This window comes from Colias croceus, chromosome 15 (genome assembly GCF_905220415.1).
Source record: "Colias croceus chromosome 15, ilColCroc2.1".
Taxonomy (NCBI): domain Eukaryota; kingdom Metazoa; phylum Arthropoda; class Insecta; order Lepidoptera; family Pieridae; genus Colias; species Colias croceus.
In genome coordinates this window covers 7,276,547-7,294,868 of record NC_059551.1, presented here as the reverse complement: position 1 = coordinate 7,294,868, position 18,322 = coordinate 7,276,547, and the positions used below count along the sequence as shown (strand labels likewise).

The following is an 18,322-nucleotide window of genomic DNA, read 5'->3' as shown; positions in this document are numbered from 1 at the left end:
AATGACGTTGTCATTTGTCAATGTCATTATTGACCATTAATCATTTATGTCTATGAAATGCAAGGGTATCGTGAATCGTCGAGTGTGTTTTATCCACGGTTTTATCACAGTGTTTTATTGATGTGAATATTCTGTTATCGAAATGGAAACGTAGCGACATAGATGCTATGTTATCAATGATGCAATTAAATTTGTGATAATCGCGTTCGATTGCCGTTTGTGCCGTAATTAGAATTATGTCAAACGATACTGATTTGTTTATATCGGTGCCGCGGTCTTCTTTAGCGGAATTCTCTAACAAATACCATAAATTAGTCGAAACTTTTTACTACGTTACGCTTTCTGAAACTACATCAGTGGTTGCTGAGCGAAATAAGGATTTGGTTTACTTCAAAGTTATATTTAATTTAAATCCAGTGGACGAAAAATTCAATCCTCAAGAATTGGTTGAAAGAATTCAGGTAAGAATTTAATTAGATTTCGCAATTTAGTCCAGTTTTGAAATCATTAAGTACCTACATTTTGCATTAAGATTTCCTCAGTAACGAATTCTTTAATAGTTGTTGAATATGTACTTTGTTTTAATTTATTTTGTAGTTAGATATCTAAATAGCTAATTATTTATATTGTACTGTGTCCACAAAATTAATGTATGGATGATCAAAAATCCATGTACTTGCAAAGTAATTAGTGGAGATACCTTTATCAATACATTATATGAACATCCACCAGTCACATATTATTGATCTATGGATATCTTCTTGGCATTTTTTATCAAAAATAATAAGCTGGTGACAGACAATTTTTAACTATTACTACCTACCTAATATTAAGCAAAATAGTTCCTTATAATTAACTTAAGTGAAGTATAAATTCAATACCTTACATGATAGAAGTATGTCTTGGATTTTCCTATTAGTTGTAAAAATGATGTGAGGTGTCTGTCAGCAGTTTTTTTTTTTGCCATTGTATCCAAAGTACGGTCTTCTTAAGTGTTATTAAGATTATGTTGTAAATTATACAACCTCATTATTTAATAATTTTGTTTGTTCACAACAAGACAGATTTTTAATAACATCTACAGTAATATAATAATATATAATTCTCTTTTCATAATGAGGTGGAACGTCAATTTTAGTCTAACACAGAATAATTTTCTTATGTTATTTTAATCTGTATACAAATAAACTATTTTCAATACCTTGTTTTCTAATAATAGTTGGAGTTATAAATAATTAAAGTGATATCTTGAACTTCTGAATTTATTTATATATAAATATTGAATCCATACTAATATTATAAATGCGAAAGTAACTCTGTCTGTCTGTCTGTTACTCAATCACGCCTAAACTACTGAAACAATTTTCATGAAATTTGGTATGGAGATATTTTGATACCCGAGAAAGGACATAGGTTACTTTTTATCCCGGGAAAATGACGCAATCCCGGAAATCCCACGGGAATGGGAACTAAGCGGATTTTTTCTTTGACTGCGTGGATGAAGCTGCGGGCGGAAACCTAGTATGTTATAAATACTGTAATGTATACTGTAACTGTAATTTAAAAACATTTAGCAACAAACTACATTCTTTAATAGATAGTTGTAAGTAGTTGCTACTTTCATATGAATTAACTATGACGGATATAACAAGAAAAAGCATTGCTTGAAAGTCTTTCAAAAGACGAATAGTTAAATTATCTTGCTTGAACAAAATGTTTGTGTTTGAACGCATTATATTATTTTACCTTTCCTATAAACACTTTTAGCTACCAAAGGTATAACAATAAGCAAGCATCGTAGAATTCCATGTAGAAGTAACTTAACAATACTGTATTGGAAACACGTTTTCACTAAACTTTTATGTTATTATTATTTCCCATGGTGAAATTGTATGGCCTGTTTATGTGGATAATATACATTATGTTTTCTTTATTTAGTAACATGGTAGACTAATAAACGCTATAGGAAATGTAATGAACTAAAAAGCAGATTTGAACTTATTGTATCCTCGAATAGTGTAAAAAGTTCGAATTAAATTTGTCTGTTTATAGTGGGTCAAAATCGAGTCTAGAGGAGTTGGTTGCATAAAAACATATGGGTATAACTACATAACTAGTATAAAACAAAGTCACTTTCTCTGTCTCTATGACCCTTTGTATGCTTAAATCTTTAAAACAACGCAACGGATTTTGATGCGGTTTTTTTAATAGATAGAGTGATTCAAGAGGAAGGTTTTAATTAGTATATAATTTATTAGGTTTTAGACAAAGCGGGCGAGGCCGGGGGCGGTAAGCTAGTAACTAATAGAAGCGTGTCAAGAAAAACCTCACATTGGCATTGTTATCAATGCTCACAATAATAATTATGTAAAGTGAAATTAAGCAGCTTTCGTGTAAAAGTGCGGCCAAAATCCGGGTTTGATACTCGTAAAGTTGGATGCGCGTTTCGGCTTTGTGACAGAGGTCAGGCGCGTTCTGTTTGGGGGCCGCCTGCTGCAGTGGGCGCGAAACCCGGATCTCGGCTGCCCCGCTTCCCCTTCACTCGTGCGTGGAGGTGTGCGTATGCGCAGCGTACGATCGCTCAGCGCTCTTCGCGCTGCCGACGCTAGTCTTGCCGCGATAGAGGCCGCGATCGCACAAACGAGCCATGCCGCGCGACAAACACGCGCACTAAGCACGCAATTATTATGTACGCGATTGACAACTCCCAGGTGAGCCGTGCGTCTAGTATAAAACGATTTTACGTCACGGATTTAGAAACGTTTCACGTATTACGTAGCATTGTAATGATGTTCATTCAATTTAAAAGATCCCGGAAGTAGAGCCGGTTGGAGCGTCATATAGTTAGCGATGCTAATTATTACGGAGTGTTCAAACATTGATAAATATATGATCTAAAAGAAGTGTTCAAGTTTTCGGTACGTCGACTTGTGCTGTAGGTAGTGGAAGCACGTGGGATCAATGAAAATCCAATATTCGAACGATTTCTTCGGAATGTGAATGCAGTGTGGTAATCGATGGTTTCGAAAACATAATGATTCTTTAGAATAGTTGCGATTGTTCAAACGTTCATTAATGAAGTAAAGTATTTAACTGCTTGAATACTTAAACATCGAAAGTATCTACTGCTATTGATGCTCAGTTAACCATTTAAATATAACTGCTAATTGTGATTGTGGCATGTGGATTTCATTAGTGACGTATGTTAATTAGATCCATGAAATTAATTTGTTTTATTTGCTTCCTGTTAAATTAAATTGTCTATGGAAACTAACTAAAATAAAAAAATAAGCATAGTTGAATGTATCAGTTACAGTAATGTCAATCTAAATCCGGGTTCAGAAGGACATAAATTTGATTAAATGTAATAATCGTTTTCCTTTTACATAAAAATAACTAATACTGGATTCTTGAAGGCTAAAAAATTAAATTCTAAAAAATTATAGACAACTTGTTTGTGAAATTTTTCAGCGTTATCTATTTTTTTTTATGTACATACCTATTTCCTAAATTATGAATATGTGGTGCATTTGTAATCTCTGGTCTGGGTTATGACTACCTATTGGAATTGTAATACATATTTCGATAAATTTTCAAATTGTTCATAAAATTACTATCAACTACTATTTTAAATTTTTAACGTTTTTATTCCATGTCAAGACACAAAAGGGTTAAAATTGAATTTGGAAAGAAAAATACTTTTTGTGTAAATTAATGCGATATTAAGTGTACGATTCATTTTCCCTCAGGGAAAAGTAGAATGTCCAAGAAAAATTTCCTCCATTAGGTACCTATTTCATCTTATGTAGGAAATGCCTAGATTTAGTTTAATGAATAAATGACTTCTGGCAAGTTATAAAACATGGTCATTGTATACGCGTGTATCGTATATGCGGGTACCTCTTGCAGTTCCGCTTGCATCCGGTTTTGCGGTTAAGTTTCACACGGTCTTTTGGGTCACAAATATGTGTATCGTCTAAACGCTTTATTGTAGTAATAATTATTAATAATGTTTCATTTGAATCAATAATTCTTATATATAGAAAAATGAATCGCAAAATGTGTTGGTAAGCGCATGACTCTAGAACGGCTAACCGATTTCGACAATTCTTTTTTTATTATATTCCTTGAAGTACGAGGATGGTTCTTATGTAGAGTAAACGTAAACATGTACCACGGGCGAAGCCGGGGCGGACGGCTAGTATAGAAAAAAATTGGATTCCTTCTACTTAAATGAAAGATAGAACATATTTTATCTTTTAGAATTATCAAAATGTTTTAGGTACATTATAATTTTCAATGTCAATGTTTTAATTACAATATTTGCCTAAAAAGCACAGGAAAAATAATGAACATATAAATTATAAACTACAAAGATCATCATGGACGAATGAACTAAGATAACACGACTAACTCAAACCCTTTATCGCAATTCTCATCTTCTCAATGACAGATCACAAACGTTGAAGTACAGATTAGATAACAGCTGCAAGTCAGAAGACGCTTTGCACAATTGTCACGCGCGTGAAAGTAATTAAGGATTTAATACACAATCTTACGTAGCGAGCCGGTGCAGTGGCATAGTAGCTGAACTCGGATATAAGTGGACTTTCACTCTGGCGAACTATAGTGTAATTTATATTCACCCGTTATCCACTACGTCCGATCACGGATTTGAATCTAATAGCTCCGCTTGGCATAATTTTCGAAAATTTCTTCACGGATATCACTGCTTTCAACGTGTATTATGATTTATGTTTCAGTTCTGGCATAGATATGGACTGTATTTTATTTACATCTGCATCATTGCCTCTTTCAATAAATGTGGGTGTAGTTACATACTTGCAAAATGCAAAATCATCTTATTTTAATTTCAGTAAAGAATACCAACATAATCTGAGCATCAAATTAAAAGATGTAGGTACTGTAATATGAGAGGTGCAAATAAATATGATGTACAGTCATAATAAACATTCAAATTGATGCCGGATACAAAATGTAGGTAGTTTGGTACGAGTTATAACAAATATGTTCGTCCGGCTCTATTATCACACGATCATTATTTTTGATTGTGTGCCGGTCACGGATTTGAATAATGTTGTATCATCAATATCAAAGTAAATACATTATAGCCATGGTAACGTTTGCTTCAGTGATTCTTAAAGATGCGTTTTCTATTTCATAAACTCCTCTCGTATCTGATAAGTTTTTGTGATCCTATGGACTGTTCATAGTGATTGGACAATGTTTTGGCATTTGCTTTTTTGTCCTTTATTTAGGGCATGTTGAGTTTAGATTTGATAACATCCAAATTAGTAAATGATAAGTAATATCTATAACAACTAAATTCTCAACTCGAAACTTTTCTTAAATAACTTCCCGTAATCTTTTGCACTGTTCGGGCAATTTAGCATTTTGCTCTTGTGTCATTTATTTAGGGTCTATTTATCTTATTTAGGATCTCCAATCATAATTAGCAAGTTATAAGAAAGTACGTAATACTTTTCCTGAAACTGGGCTATCTATTTTTTTCTACAAGTGGATTGTCATCGTTAAAGGGTAAGGGGATAAAGAAAGAATTAACGAAAGACGTAAAAGAAGGGACTGCGAAGGGAAAAGAAAAGGATAATAAGTTCCTGTAATATTTTGCGCTGCTTGGGAACTATTCTAGACCTTTGTTATTTAAAACAAAACTTGATAATATCTAAATAAGTAAATGATAATATGTAATACTTTTTCATAATATCAACATACCAAACATATTATTATTGTATAATAATTGTGTGTTGTAAATGGAAGAATTTGATTAAGCTCTGGTCAAAAAATAATATTTTCAAGAAAAATCCTGATGTCATAGTTATAAAGGAAAAATAAGAATTTTTAAGCAACATGATCTCGTACACTTTCCTCTAAAGAGTAATGAAAATCCTCTAAAGTCTAAATAGTAAGTAAGAGTATTAAAGAAATCTCTAACTTAAAGTATCCGAATCACTGGTAAAGACAATGAAGTTCATGAAAATGGACTTGAATAATGTCATAAAAATTTATCTGCACTCAATAACATATTGGCTAATGTAACGCTAACGATACTAATATATTGCAATAGTATATTTAACAATAGACCGATCGATGATGGGTTAATATTCGCGATGACACATCAATAGAATAATTAATCAATGTTGTTTCCTTGGTTGTTTCTAATATCCAATACGTCTTAGCAATTTAGCATATTATGTCACAACTCATAATGTTTGCAGTTCTGACCGATTCAACAATACTAATTCTTGCCGTAAATATGTTAATTATTAAATGTAGTAAAATATTTGCTTTCGCAATTTGGCAGTAGCAACTAGCACAGAATATATTCGAAGCCAGTATCGTAAACATAGAAAAGGTTAATCTTTTAAAAATGTGTTCTCACTTTAAATTCACAGTACTATTTCATTTATTGGAAACAATTTAGTGACCTTAAATGTATGCTATAAATACCCTCAAAAAAGGAGCCTTCAAGGTGTCAATACACAAAAATTTAACCAAGAACATTCACCGCAGTGCATACCAATTCTATAAACGTAAAAACATGCAATATATAGAAGTAGGTATGTGATACGATAATGCTATAAATGGAGTATAGTGTCTACTAATTATAAGTACCAGAAAATTAGAGCAATATAACCTTTATCGAGAACGTAGAGCGTGTCGATCCGTGTGTTCCACTAAATGATAATTAACGATCGGCACGCGTCGTAGTGCTTGTTGGAGGAGTATCGTTTGCGGCCTCGTGCGAATTATTCATACTGCTAAAATTTTAATGTAATCAAACTTAATTATCGAGGTACCTGCTCTATCAAAATGTGGCTGGTTGTTTTATGTTTACATGTTCGTGTATGTGTAAGTGTGTCGCGTGCGCTGCTCGCATCCTGTTGGCGGTGACGACACATCGCACGACTCAGCGTCGCCCGAATACTCCCATATCATTGGCCACGCTTATCTTCCAAACTACCGATAGAATTTCTCCAGTAGTAAACGGAACTAGCAATAGTACCGATATGAAACCGATGCTCAGATTTACGCGGTTTTGATGCGATACGCATTACAAAAGAGCGATCGCATTATTATGTTTTGCCTGTGAAGTGATCGTGGTTGATGGGGAAAGCCATAACAATAGAACGTAATGACAAGTATAAATCTATTCGCAGAAAGAAACTGGTCTGAAGGACTTTCGTTGAATGCGGTACGCATGTTTTTATTTACAAGGTGAAATAAATTTGCATCTAAGCTATCATTGCAAAAATGACAATGGGTACAAGTTTATCTAGGCTTGAATTTTATTTACCACTGTGCATTATGAAGTTATCAGCTAACTTAATTTTATTGATTCCATTCTTAACAATATCCTAACATTTTTACCAGGAATTCTTACACCGTCTTCATTCTATGCCATAAAAATATTTATGTTCCATTTACTAGTCTATCGTGTATTTCTTTTTTTTTTGTAATTTGTTTTGACATGTTTGCAAACACTAGACGCACGTCCAAACGCGTCAGCTTTTGCATAATAATTGTTTTAACTCCGACAAAACCGATCAGGTATTTCAAGGTTAGTATTATTGTGTTCACATAGCAAGTGTTTAATGATAATATCATTATGTTCAATAAAAAACAGAGCATGTACTCGGTACTTCAATGCTTAATTCGTTGCTAGACTTAATGTTTTAATTTTCGAGGTCTCCTGAAATCGACACACTTTCATATCGGACACTACCTACTAATTAGTCACTGGTCACCAATTTATAACTGTTGTTCATATTCGCAGACAGTAGAGGTACAGTTATTTTTGTTATTTTTTTTGTAGTTTTATCAGTAACACTAAAATCTTATTGCACTTTGCTCTTTTTATTGACATAATATTTGATATTGAATGTTGAGACTAATTTTTAAACTACTAATTTTTGGAGTGGGAGTCGAGCATGCTTCGGCACGAATTGGGCCACGCTCGCACCGGGGAAGGTACCACACCCTCACAGAATATCGGCGCCATAGTGACAGTTTACTGTCGCCCAGGCCCACATCCCTTCCCATCCCCTACCCATCCTCTCCTACCCAATCCTCATTCCCTCCCATCCTCGCCCCTTCTACCTAACCTCTTCCAAATCCCTTTGTGGACAGCAACACATCCACTTCCCAGTGAAGTGGATGCTTATGGGTGGCGTGTATCGCTTAACACCAGGCGACGCGTCTGCTCGTTTGCTGTCCAATAGCATTAAAAAAAAAAAAAAAAAAAATATCCCATTAAATTTTCATCTTTTATTTTGAAGATTATGTAAGATTCTCGGAAAACAATGTAAACAAACACTACACAAATCACAATGCAGTTTTCTCAGTCTACGTCACTACCTGTTTACTCCGACGCGGACGATGCCTTGATTCCGCGAACTCATAAAATTGAAATTGCCAAATTTAAAACTTACTTGATTTCTTAATAAGATCTTCAACAATTTATTCATATAAACTTCAATTAAAAACGTGGTTGTGAATGGACACAGATTTTTCTTACCTACCTTTTTTATAGCATAGAATATCTTCCAATTGTACCTACGCCACTTTTCTACAAATTATTCCGACCGTTAAATAGCAGATCCAGTATTCTATTTACTTTGTAGGCTTGTAGTACAAGTCCATATTTTATCCGTACTGAATAAGTGTCATTAAATACTGCTGATAAATGTATTTTTTTCTAATGAGGCTTAGTATTGACTCCATCTAAAATAGCGGAACTCTCCGTGTCCTACGTCATCACAGCTGATGCAATAATTAACCTTCTAAATTATAATCAATCGTCAGACATGACTTGCGGCTGGCAGAAAGATTTTTGCCGCTATAGTCGTATGTCCATATTATCTTTCCTTAGTATTGTTCTATACTGACTGATATGATGGTGGGAAAAACGTAATTTTCCTTGTAGAACAATAAATGTGTCGCCTACAAAAAAGCAATTAACTAATACGATTCACGATGACCTGCATTCAGCTGTGCTGTGGCAAAAAATTAGGACAAACGTGTTAAATATTTACTCCACAAATCTTCCCGAGCACATGGTCGCTCAGATTGTTATGAGCCACAGAGTCTAAACAGGAAAAAAACGTAAACAAACAATAACTCCACGAACGTAAACGCGTGTAACTAAAGTGGGGAATCCAATGGGTTTTTTTACCTAAGATCGTTAGAGGAAACTATAAATTCGGCTTTGTTTTTATAGGTCTGTAATTATTGGTTATAGTGATAAGTGCAATTAACAGTGAAAAAACCGAAACCTTCATTATATTGGAATCGAATTTGATTAATTATTCTTCCATGGTTGAATACAATTGATTAATTACCATTCATTAAACATTTAAGCACTGTTTAGTTTGGTTATAAACAGACTTTGTTTCTTGGGTCTTCAAAAGGGGATATAACTAACATTACCTTTTGCATCCTGAATGCTTACAACCTGGCCAATACTATCTGGACCTCTTACATTCATTATATAACAAACATATTTTCATCGCATTATTGTTTATAACTGGCAACCCTAGCAGAGCGTTGGTGTTTTGTGAGCGCAATATTTTTTTAGAAAGTAGCATCCGGCTGCGCTGTGCTAGCCAGACCGCTTCCGGGTTTTCTGCGCGGATTTGCACAAATTGATTGCCCCAAATTAAAAAAAAAAAAAACTTATCGGATGATTGAAATAAATGACATAAAATCAAAACACAAAAATCGTAATTATCATAACTCGTAATTTCTAATTATAGTTAGCAGATTTAACGACTTCTTTGTTATTCAAAACATAGAGGATAACGAATAGATTATAGAAGTAGGAGTTAGGTAGACTAAATATCTCCTTAATCTAATATAATTCTAATTATTGGAAAATAAACAATTAAGAATGGCATAGGTAACTGATTCCAGCATTTCTAACCATATTGTCCTTCGGATGACACAGCTAATTGCATTGTTCTCTAATGAATAGGTTTTCCTTGGTCATTGTCTTAAATTCGGCGAAGTAATTAATTTTCTATAGTGTCACTAAGTTAATAAATGAATTTAAAGAATTACCACCTGCATTTCATATAAAAATAAAACTGCCTCTTCATTTTGTATCTCGTACTCGTTAGCACATTATTCCTGACCGCAATCAATCTGCATTCAAATTTGAACATAATCGGTCCAGTAGTTTCGTGATTGAGCAAAAACATACAGATTATTATGGGATTATAAATAAGTTATTCAGTTGTTTGGTCACATGACTAACAAATACTTGCATATCATAATTGTTAAGTATGTCTCATTTAATACTTGTTTTAATTAATTAAAGAAAAATGAAAAATAAAGCATATTTCTACCGTCCAAGGTTTAATTTTCCTCATCGATACCATTCGAAACTCCGTTTTTATTGCAGCGTGGTGACAACGCTCTTTAAATGAATCTTAAAACCAGGATTTGAATTCTTCTAAGTTTTGTTTGAATGTGTAATTCTATTTACTTGGCAAAGGCGAGTTAAATCAGATTTTCGATCTCAGATTCTCGGCTAGGTTAAGTGAACGCTGTCCCAACACGGATGTTGCCGTGACTAAGAAGTAAATTTAGTTTCGTTCTACGATAACGGGTTTTAACACTCGACTAATATCGAGATTATTGATTGAAAGAGCACTATTTTGTAAAATTTTTGTAAATAATGAATTATAACCGGTACCAGGGAACGCACGTTAAAAGGTCATTGATCATCTGTAGATCCGCTTTGGTGCCCCCCTGACCCTGTCTTGCGTCGGCGCCGAGTAGCATTAAATTAAATATGCTTATTGATTATTACTTATACATGCATCGTTAAATTACATATTTATACAGCATTGAAAACTGTATATTATTTTCGGTGATATATTGAAATGATAAAAATTGTATTCAAGCGAAGCTACTGATTTATCGTTGTGAAAATATTTTAGTTCTCACGTCGCTTTAATTAATGTTATATAATAATTGTACTATATGAATTCACATCCGTGAGTTTGTGGTCAACATAGAGAACGATAATTTTGTACGTCACTGCATGTTATCTACTCCGAGGACATGACGTCAAAAACTTAATTGTGGTTTATGTCAAAGCTCGTTTATTTACATTGCCCGATGTCGACTGTTTACTTGGTAACATGTAGGAATGGAAAAGTAAACTAATTATATCCGTTTCATTTGAGTATTGGTACTATTCAACATAATTCGTAATTGGATTCGAAAGATGTTGTGATCTTTTGGGAAATGAAATTTTCTTTTATTCAATGAACTTGATCAAATGCTCATAACAGGAACACTGATTCCAGTTATGAGCATTTGACCAAGTTCATTGATTAACGTTTATAACTGAGACCGTTATAGATACGTTATATTTTCGATAATTATGTTTCGATTATTACCCGGTTGACATAGTACCCACATTAGACAATAGCTGCTAAAGACCCTAAATAATTATAAGGCGTAAGAAAAACTCGTTTAACCTATAATGTATGGTTTTGTTTCAGAAATATGTGGAGTCATCACTGGGATGGGCCGGCGAGCGCGGCGAGGACTCGAGCTACGACTCGGAGTGCGAGGACGACGGCGGGCACCGGACCGCGTCGCGGACTCCCTCCGACACGCTCGCGGCGGAGTTCGCTGAGTACGTCACGCTTGCGCCGGCGCCGCCGCAGCCTAACCAGGTAATTGTAGAACTAGCCGCCCGCATCTTCGCCTTACTTACAAATTCTAATATCTCTTCGGCAAAGAAAACTTCAAGAAAGCATCAGGCTGAAACATGGTGAAAATCGGTGCAGTAACCTTTGAGTTTATCGCGAGCAGACAGAAGACACGGATTTGTGTTATAATATTTACTGATTAGGACTGCAGTCGCGTCTTTCACGTAGCAAGGCTGTATTGATCAGTGGTAGATGTGAGGCTCATAATTTTGGTTCGAGTACCTAATTATTTCTATCTATATAAAATTCAGAAACCTAATGGTTCTCAATCGTCTCAATTATTTGCATCCTAGTAAGTACCAGAATATTCATTAGGGTACCTTTAAGTTAGTTTAGGTTTAAATAATAACTTCTACGAGACCAATAAATCGTACAGGAGTTATTGAGAAACTTAGCACAGTAGTAACTTTTGAAGCGCGTTGCTGTGATGTAATTTAATTTTATTTACCGTGTCACCGTTACGTCAGCTAACACGGTCAGACGATATTATATAACGTTTTCGTTATTTATCTAGGTTATATGACAACTCAGAAAAACCCTATAGTTACTGTGGAATGTTTCAGTTTAATCGATTTGTTATCAGTAATTTTTCTATTGAAAAAATATTATGGTTTCCCTGCGGTTCTTCCGCGTATATTTCTTGGGTTCTTTGCAGAAATGCTTTGATTAATTAAATCTGTATATTAATAGATTTTATTATTGCTTTCGCCTGGATTACTTATTAGAGAGAATTAAACGCTTTATAAATTAATGGTGTTCGCACTCCAAATATTTCAATGTAATAATTTGAATATGACGATATAGCGCCTACCTAATAAGTAAAAAAGTGACCAATTGGGCATTCAATACCAATTGGCAAAAATTCCACCAAAATTAATTCAGGGTTTCGTCCAGACTTAATTTAGAATTTAGATAATTAACGTAAACCACACTTGCAGGCAAAAATCGAGTTCGCCGTGAAACTCGGTTACTCAGAGAGCCTGGCGCGCACAGCGCTGAAGCGCTTAGGGCCGGACCCGCCGCGCAACGAGCTGCTGGCCGAGCTGATAAAGCTTGCGGCGAAGCGGCCACAGCGGGCGCCTTCGCCCCCGCAGCCCCTCGACCCGGAGCCGGCGCAGGACCGGGCGCCGCTAAGGCACATCGTTATAGATGGCAGCAATGTCGCTATGAGGTGAGGTTTTATGCGGGTAGATGTTTATCGGTTCGAGAATTGAGTATGTGTAAATAACTGATTATATCTGAGTAAAAATGCATGATAGTAATAAAAGTGTCAATCTAGACACGCGGCAGCGTGTCAAGCCGAGTTCAAGCGAAGAGAACTGGCGAGCAGCAGCCGTGTGTATATTTACACGAACCATTTCGAGCCACTTTTCACCCCCTTATAACTCAAAAACTATTTAAGTTAAATAAACCAAATTTGGTACATATCAAGAGGACCTCAAGATAAACAAGAACCTTAAATTTCATAAATACAGATTAAACCGTTGCGTAGATATTAATATCCAAAAATCGCAATTTTTAAGACTGACTGACTTATAGACATATACAAAACCTAACCCACTTCCAGATGACCTAGAAAGTTCAAATTTTGTAATCAACTAGGTAATAGTGAGTGTACAAAGGAAAAAATCAGAAAATACTGAATTTATTTGTATTTAATTTTTTTTTCAATGACATTAATTTTGTTTGTATGGAAAAATGGAAAAGTTTAAAAAAATAGAAAATAGTACATTCACTTTACTAGTCTTAAAAAATAGACCAAAACTAGTCAGTGGCCGAAAAAAATTTTGAAATCCATCAATAAATGACTGAGATATAGATTATTTAAGTTTACATATTTTAGGACGAAACATCTGTAGATTCGAAGCGCCTCTGACATCACACTCACTCGCGCTAGTATCGCTAGGGCGGATTACTTCGATTGCATGATTTCTTTATTCAAAACTGTTATTAAACGTAAAATAAAAGAAAATTGTAATAAAAATATTGCTCATACAGTTAAAAATAATATATAATTTGACATATTCACATTTATTTATTCTTTATTTATGAGTGTTTAGTTTAGTTTTAATTTTAGTGTAATGGAAGAAGGCTTCGTCGAAGGTCGAAATGATTTAATTTGCGTAATATTAATATAAGTGAAACATCTTTAGGCGCGTTTAGAGTGAAATTTCAAGATCGCGTCATGGCAATACCGTAACGTCATGGAGTAAGGCGACGATTCTTCTACAACGATCTTTGCATCTTGGTAAAAGTGTGTGTACAAATTCACGCTGGATGTTTAGAAAATCATGTAATCTTTAAACGGAAAACGAGTTTAAAAAATTGCAGATAATGACGGGGCAATGTGCGCTGACATTCATAACATATAAGAAAATATAGAAAATAATACTAAACAAACCATACAGAGAAACCGCAAGAAAAAAAATATCGTATATAAAAAGTATTATATTCATAAAGTAAATCAAATTTGCAGAGTAATTTTCTGTACAAAAAGTAATGATATCCCACCAAAAACATAAATATGTAAAAATTGGAGCCGAGTTCAATCGTTGACTTAATTTGCCAAAAAAAGAAATGAGATCTAAATGTGTGCCAAGTTCTGCAGACAGTCCAGAAATTTATTTACAAAGATGTATTAAGTTCTTAGGTTGACTGAAAACTCAATTGTTTTATTTTCCCTTAGAGAACAATGTTTATTCCAAAATATGACTTTTTTAATTTGAATAATATAATTATTTTCACAAAGCAAACAACTAATGACCTATTGAACCCCGTAATTTGATGAGGCTAGTTTTTAGAACCTCACAAAATATAAACAGTAGGTATGTAAAACTAGCCTCATCAAATTATGGGGTTCAAGAGGTCATTAGTTGTTTGCTTTGTGAAAATAATTATATTATTCAAATTAAAAAAGTCATATTTTGGAATAAACATTGTTCTCTAAGGGAAAATAAAACAATTGAGTTTTCAGTCAACCTAAGAACTTAATACATCTTTGTAAATAAATTTCTGGACTGTCTGCAGAACTTGGCACACATTTAGATCTCATTTCTTTTTTTGGCAAATTAAGTCAACGATTGAACTCGGCTCCAATTTTTACATATTTATGTTTTTGGTGGGATATTCTATAATACTCTGGAGGACGATGGTCGTTGAAGAGATATGCACTCTTGATATTCACATAAAACATGAATGGTTTTTTCGGTAATGTATGTTTTTTTAATTCCAACCTTGTGATGTTTAGTAGGTTGTTATTTTTTTTTATAATATATCTTTTAGTTCCCGTAAATTATCAAATTAACAATATAATAGGATTTATTTTATCTTTTAATCAGATTTAATGCTCGGTGAACATTTCATAATATCCAGGATAAATTATCTCTACCAATACAAATATACTGTAATAACTAATAACCTTATCATAAATAATATCCTCGTTGAAAGGACCATTGTATTTTGTTAAAGCATAAAAGTTATTATTTCACTATTATTATGAGACAATGACGATGTGAATAAAACAATGGTCGTCTTAGAATACGCATGATCCAACAGAAATATTTTATTCAGACATTGACATTTTATTACACTAATCTCAATAAACAATAGAAACTAAGTAGGTTCTAAACATGAAAATATTTTGTGTTAAGGCCGTGTACGCGGTCCGTGCGCTGTTTGGCTCAAATATGTGATTTTTCAAACCAGATTGTCCATCAACCACTTATCTTACAAACATATGAATTACTAATAATTTTAGGAAATTTTATTGTCTATATAGTTAGTTAAGAGTTTTTTTCAATTAATACAGTATTTGTGAATACCATCAAGATAACTGAGCCGATGATTACTTGATTTCGCTTTTAGTGTCAATTTCGAAGCTAAAAATATCTGAAATCGCTGACAGATCTAACACACAATTTTTTTTAACTAACTGCAAAAATCCTTATTAAAATAGTTAGTTAAAAGATTTTTTTATTTTGGACTCCTAACTTACGAAATTAAAATCCGAACAATGTGAATTTTTTTAGAAATTATAGTCGACAAAATGATTATTTTCACCAAGATATTTGACTTAGTTTAATATAATTTTTACATATTGCAATAAAAGAACGTCTTACTTATAAGATAAAATTTAAAAAATCAACTAAGGTACCTCTATTATTTTTCTACAATTTTTTTTAAAGTACTATAAAACACTGCGCGCGACCCGATTAAAATCAGTCGGCAGCGAGCCTTTCCAGAGAGAGGACATGTTGCTCGGCGCTCTCCTGTGGACTTATGCTGTTCATAGTAAAAGGATAGCGCAAGCTGCGATCTATCGTAATAGATCGCGGAGATTTTGACTTGCGTTAAATTTAATAAGCCCTCTTAATAATTGAGATAATTAGTATGAAATCAAGTTTTACCTAATGCTTTGTACTGTCATATCGTTTCATGGAAATACATAATAATGTAGTTTTAATTAAATATACTTTTATGGAACTGGTTTGACTGTGCAATAGATGTGAAATAGCTGTTTACAATTAAGACGGAACGGGTTGATTTGTTGTATTTGTTTGATAATTTTATAAAATCATTGATTTGTTTTGATTTGAGTACACGCCTTAATAGTGTGTACATTGTAATTATTGCGCGCATTAGCAGACTATAATCTTACGGCAATAAATTTTTTGCATATCATTTTTCGTTACAACTTGATAATTTAGTCTAAATAAACATCAAATTTTATTGCTGTGTTATAATTCAAAGTTCTTTTTTATCTTAGTCTATTATAATATATCAATGCGGAAGAGTTCACAGAAGATATCGGCTTTACACATAATATAATTAAAAATTAATAATATAATTTTTGTTTACAGTCATGGCAACAAAGAGGTGTTCTCGTGCCGAGGTATCGAGATTTGCGTGGACTGGTTCCGCGCGAGAGGCCACAAGGAAATCACGGTGTTTGTACCAAAATGGCGGAAAGAAGCTTCGAGACCCGACAACCCCGTGTCCGACCGCGACTCGCTGGAGCGGCTGGAGCGAGATCGCGTGCTCGTATACACGCCCAGTAGACTTCTCGGAGGAAAACGTCTCATTTGCTACGACGACAGATACATATTAAGACTCGCCGCAGAAACAGACGGAATAGTCGTTTCCAACGACAACTACAGAGACCTAGCAGCAGAGAGCCCCGAATTCAGAAAAGTAATCGAGGAAAGATTACTCATGTACTCCTTCGTCAACGACAGGTTCATGCCTCCGGACGATCCTCTCGGTAGATCTGGACCGACGTTAGACGCTTTCCTCCGCGCCCCTCCCTCCCGCGCAGACCCTCCACCGCCTTGCCCATACGGAAGAAAATGTACATACGGCAATAAGTGCAAGTTCCACCACCCAGAAAGAGCCGGCAGACCGCACAAGTCGGTTGCGGAAAAATTGTCAGAACGTGCGGCGAGGAAAGCGCATTTGCACACGCTCAGTTTGCCGCCTGGTGGCAGACCGACGGATAATAAGAAACCGCTAGCAAGAGCACATTCAGCCACTCCAAGATTGGCTGATCCAACGCTTGCAACACATTTCGATAGAGCCCAAATTCAACCGGGACCTTCGCATCCTCCCCCTGACGCCAATCCGCACAGGAAACTAGCTCGACAGCTGACATTGAACCCAGCGTGTGATCCGAGATTACACGCATCCGCCGCTAGAGTATCTTCTGCTCCAGTCGGCGCTATGGGCGCCATGCCCCTACATATGGCAGGAGTTTCTATATCTCCGTGCGCTTCGGAAGGCGCTCTTCAACTCTGGGAAGCCAGGAGACGGATGCACTACCACCTGGCTAACATCTTCCCTGAACCGCAAGTCGCGGAAGTGATGGCCGCGTACCCAGAAGAAACAGATGCCCAGAAGATGTGCGCTATCATCCTGGCCCGGTACAGGCCGAGCGAAGCGACCCTGCCTCATCCCATACACTGAGGAGACAAATTCAAATAATGGTCGAAAATTATTCTCAATTTCAAAAAGAAATCGAGCTTTAATTCGCCGATCTACTATGGATTTGAATATGGAATTGATTCTAGCTTTGCATACCTCATTTAAATTAATTGGCTAAATGAGACGTAGTGGACCTGTGGAGCTCAGGATGATAGACAGATTGCTGATGTCGTCTTGCTGTGGTAGAAACAACGAAATCTCTTGACGCTTGATGTCACTATTATTTTATTTGGATTGACTTGCTGTGCCAACGGTGGAATGGTAATTTTATCATTCCAAGGCATTTAGTTGACTTTTATTTTATGATATGTGCTTCTGAGAAGCATATGGTGTTATTTAATTATGATCTAAGTAGGACACCATTTAAATGTACAAATTCATGTTTATTTTATATTTTTGTCAACATTAATATCATCTAATAAAAATAAATGCAATAAATAACCATTTTAGAAATTCTAGTGCCTATAATAACATTGCCCTTTTTATATCCTCTTTAATAGGCTTTTAATAACATAGTTTTATATTGCAATAACATTAGATAAAGTTGTGTGATGGTATAAATCATTATTGGTACTATGTAC

At 34.8% G+C, this 18,322-nt stretch overlaps 2 protein-coding genes across 4 annotated transcripts in view; one reads left to right on the top strand and one right to left on the bottom strand.

Moving 5' to 3' along the window:
• The window catches only part of LOC123698106 (SET domain-containing protein SmydA-8), a 542,384-nt gene that overhangs the window by 481,151 nt on the left and 42,911 nt on the right, over window positions 1-18,322 (bottom strand). The gene's annotated exons all lie outside the window — the stretch shown is intronic.
• On the top strand, window positions 105-18,190 carry LOC123698103 (probable ribonuclease ZC3H12C). Of its 3 annotated transcripts, none has more exons than XM_045644697.1 (4): window positions 105-461; window positions 11,553-11,729; window positions 12,704-12,936; window positions 16,625-18,190. In XM_045644697.1, exons 1-4 carry the CDS (start codon window positions 237-239, stop codon window positions 17,721-17,723), a joined length of 1,734 nt encoding a protein of 577 aa, XP_045500653.1. In that variant the 5' UTR covers window positions 105-236; the 3' UTR covers window positions 17,724-18,190. The 3 variants fall into 3 exon arrangements, with proteins under 3 accessions (XP_045500653.1, XP_045500655.1, XP_045500654.1); XM_045644699.1 differs by lacking the exon at window positions 105-461 and adding an exon at window positions 2,583-2,711; XM_045644698.1 differs by lacking the exon at window positions 105-461 and adding an exon at window positions 6,842-7,234.

Coding starts and splice junctions, on each gene's coding strand:
- LOC123698103 (XM_045644697.1), top strand. CDS start 237: ATGTCAAACGATACTGATTTGTTTATATCGGTGCCGCGGTCTTCTTTA. Junction 11,730..12,703: donor CGCCGCCGCAGCCTAACCAG/GTAATTGTAGAA, acceptor CCACACTTGCAG/GCAAAAATCGAGTTCGCCGT. Junction 12,937..16,624: donor GGCAGCAATGTCGCTATGAG/GTGAGGTTTTAT, acceptor TTTTGTTTACAG/TCATGGCAACAAAGAGGTGT.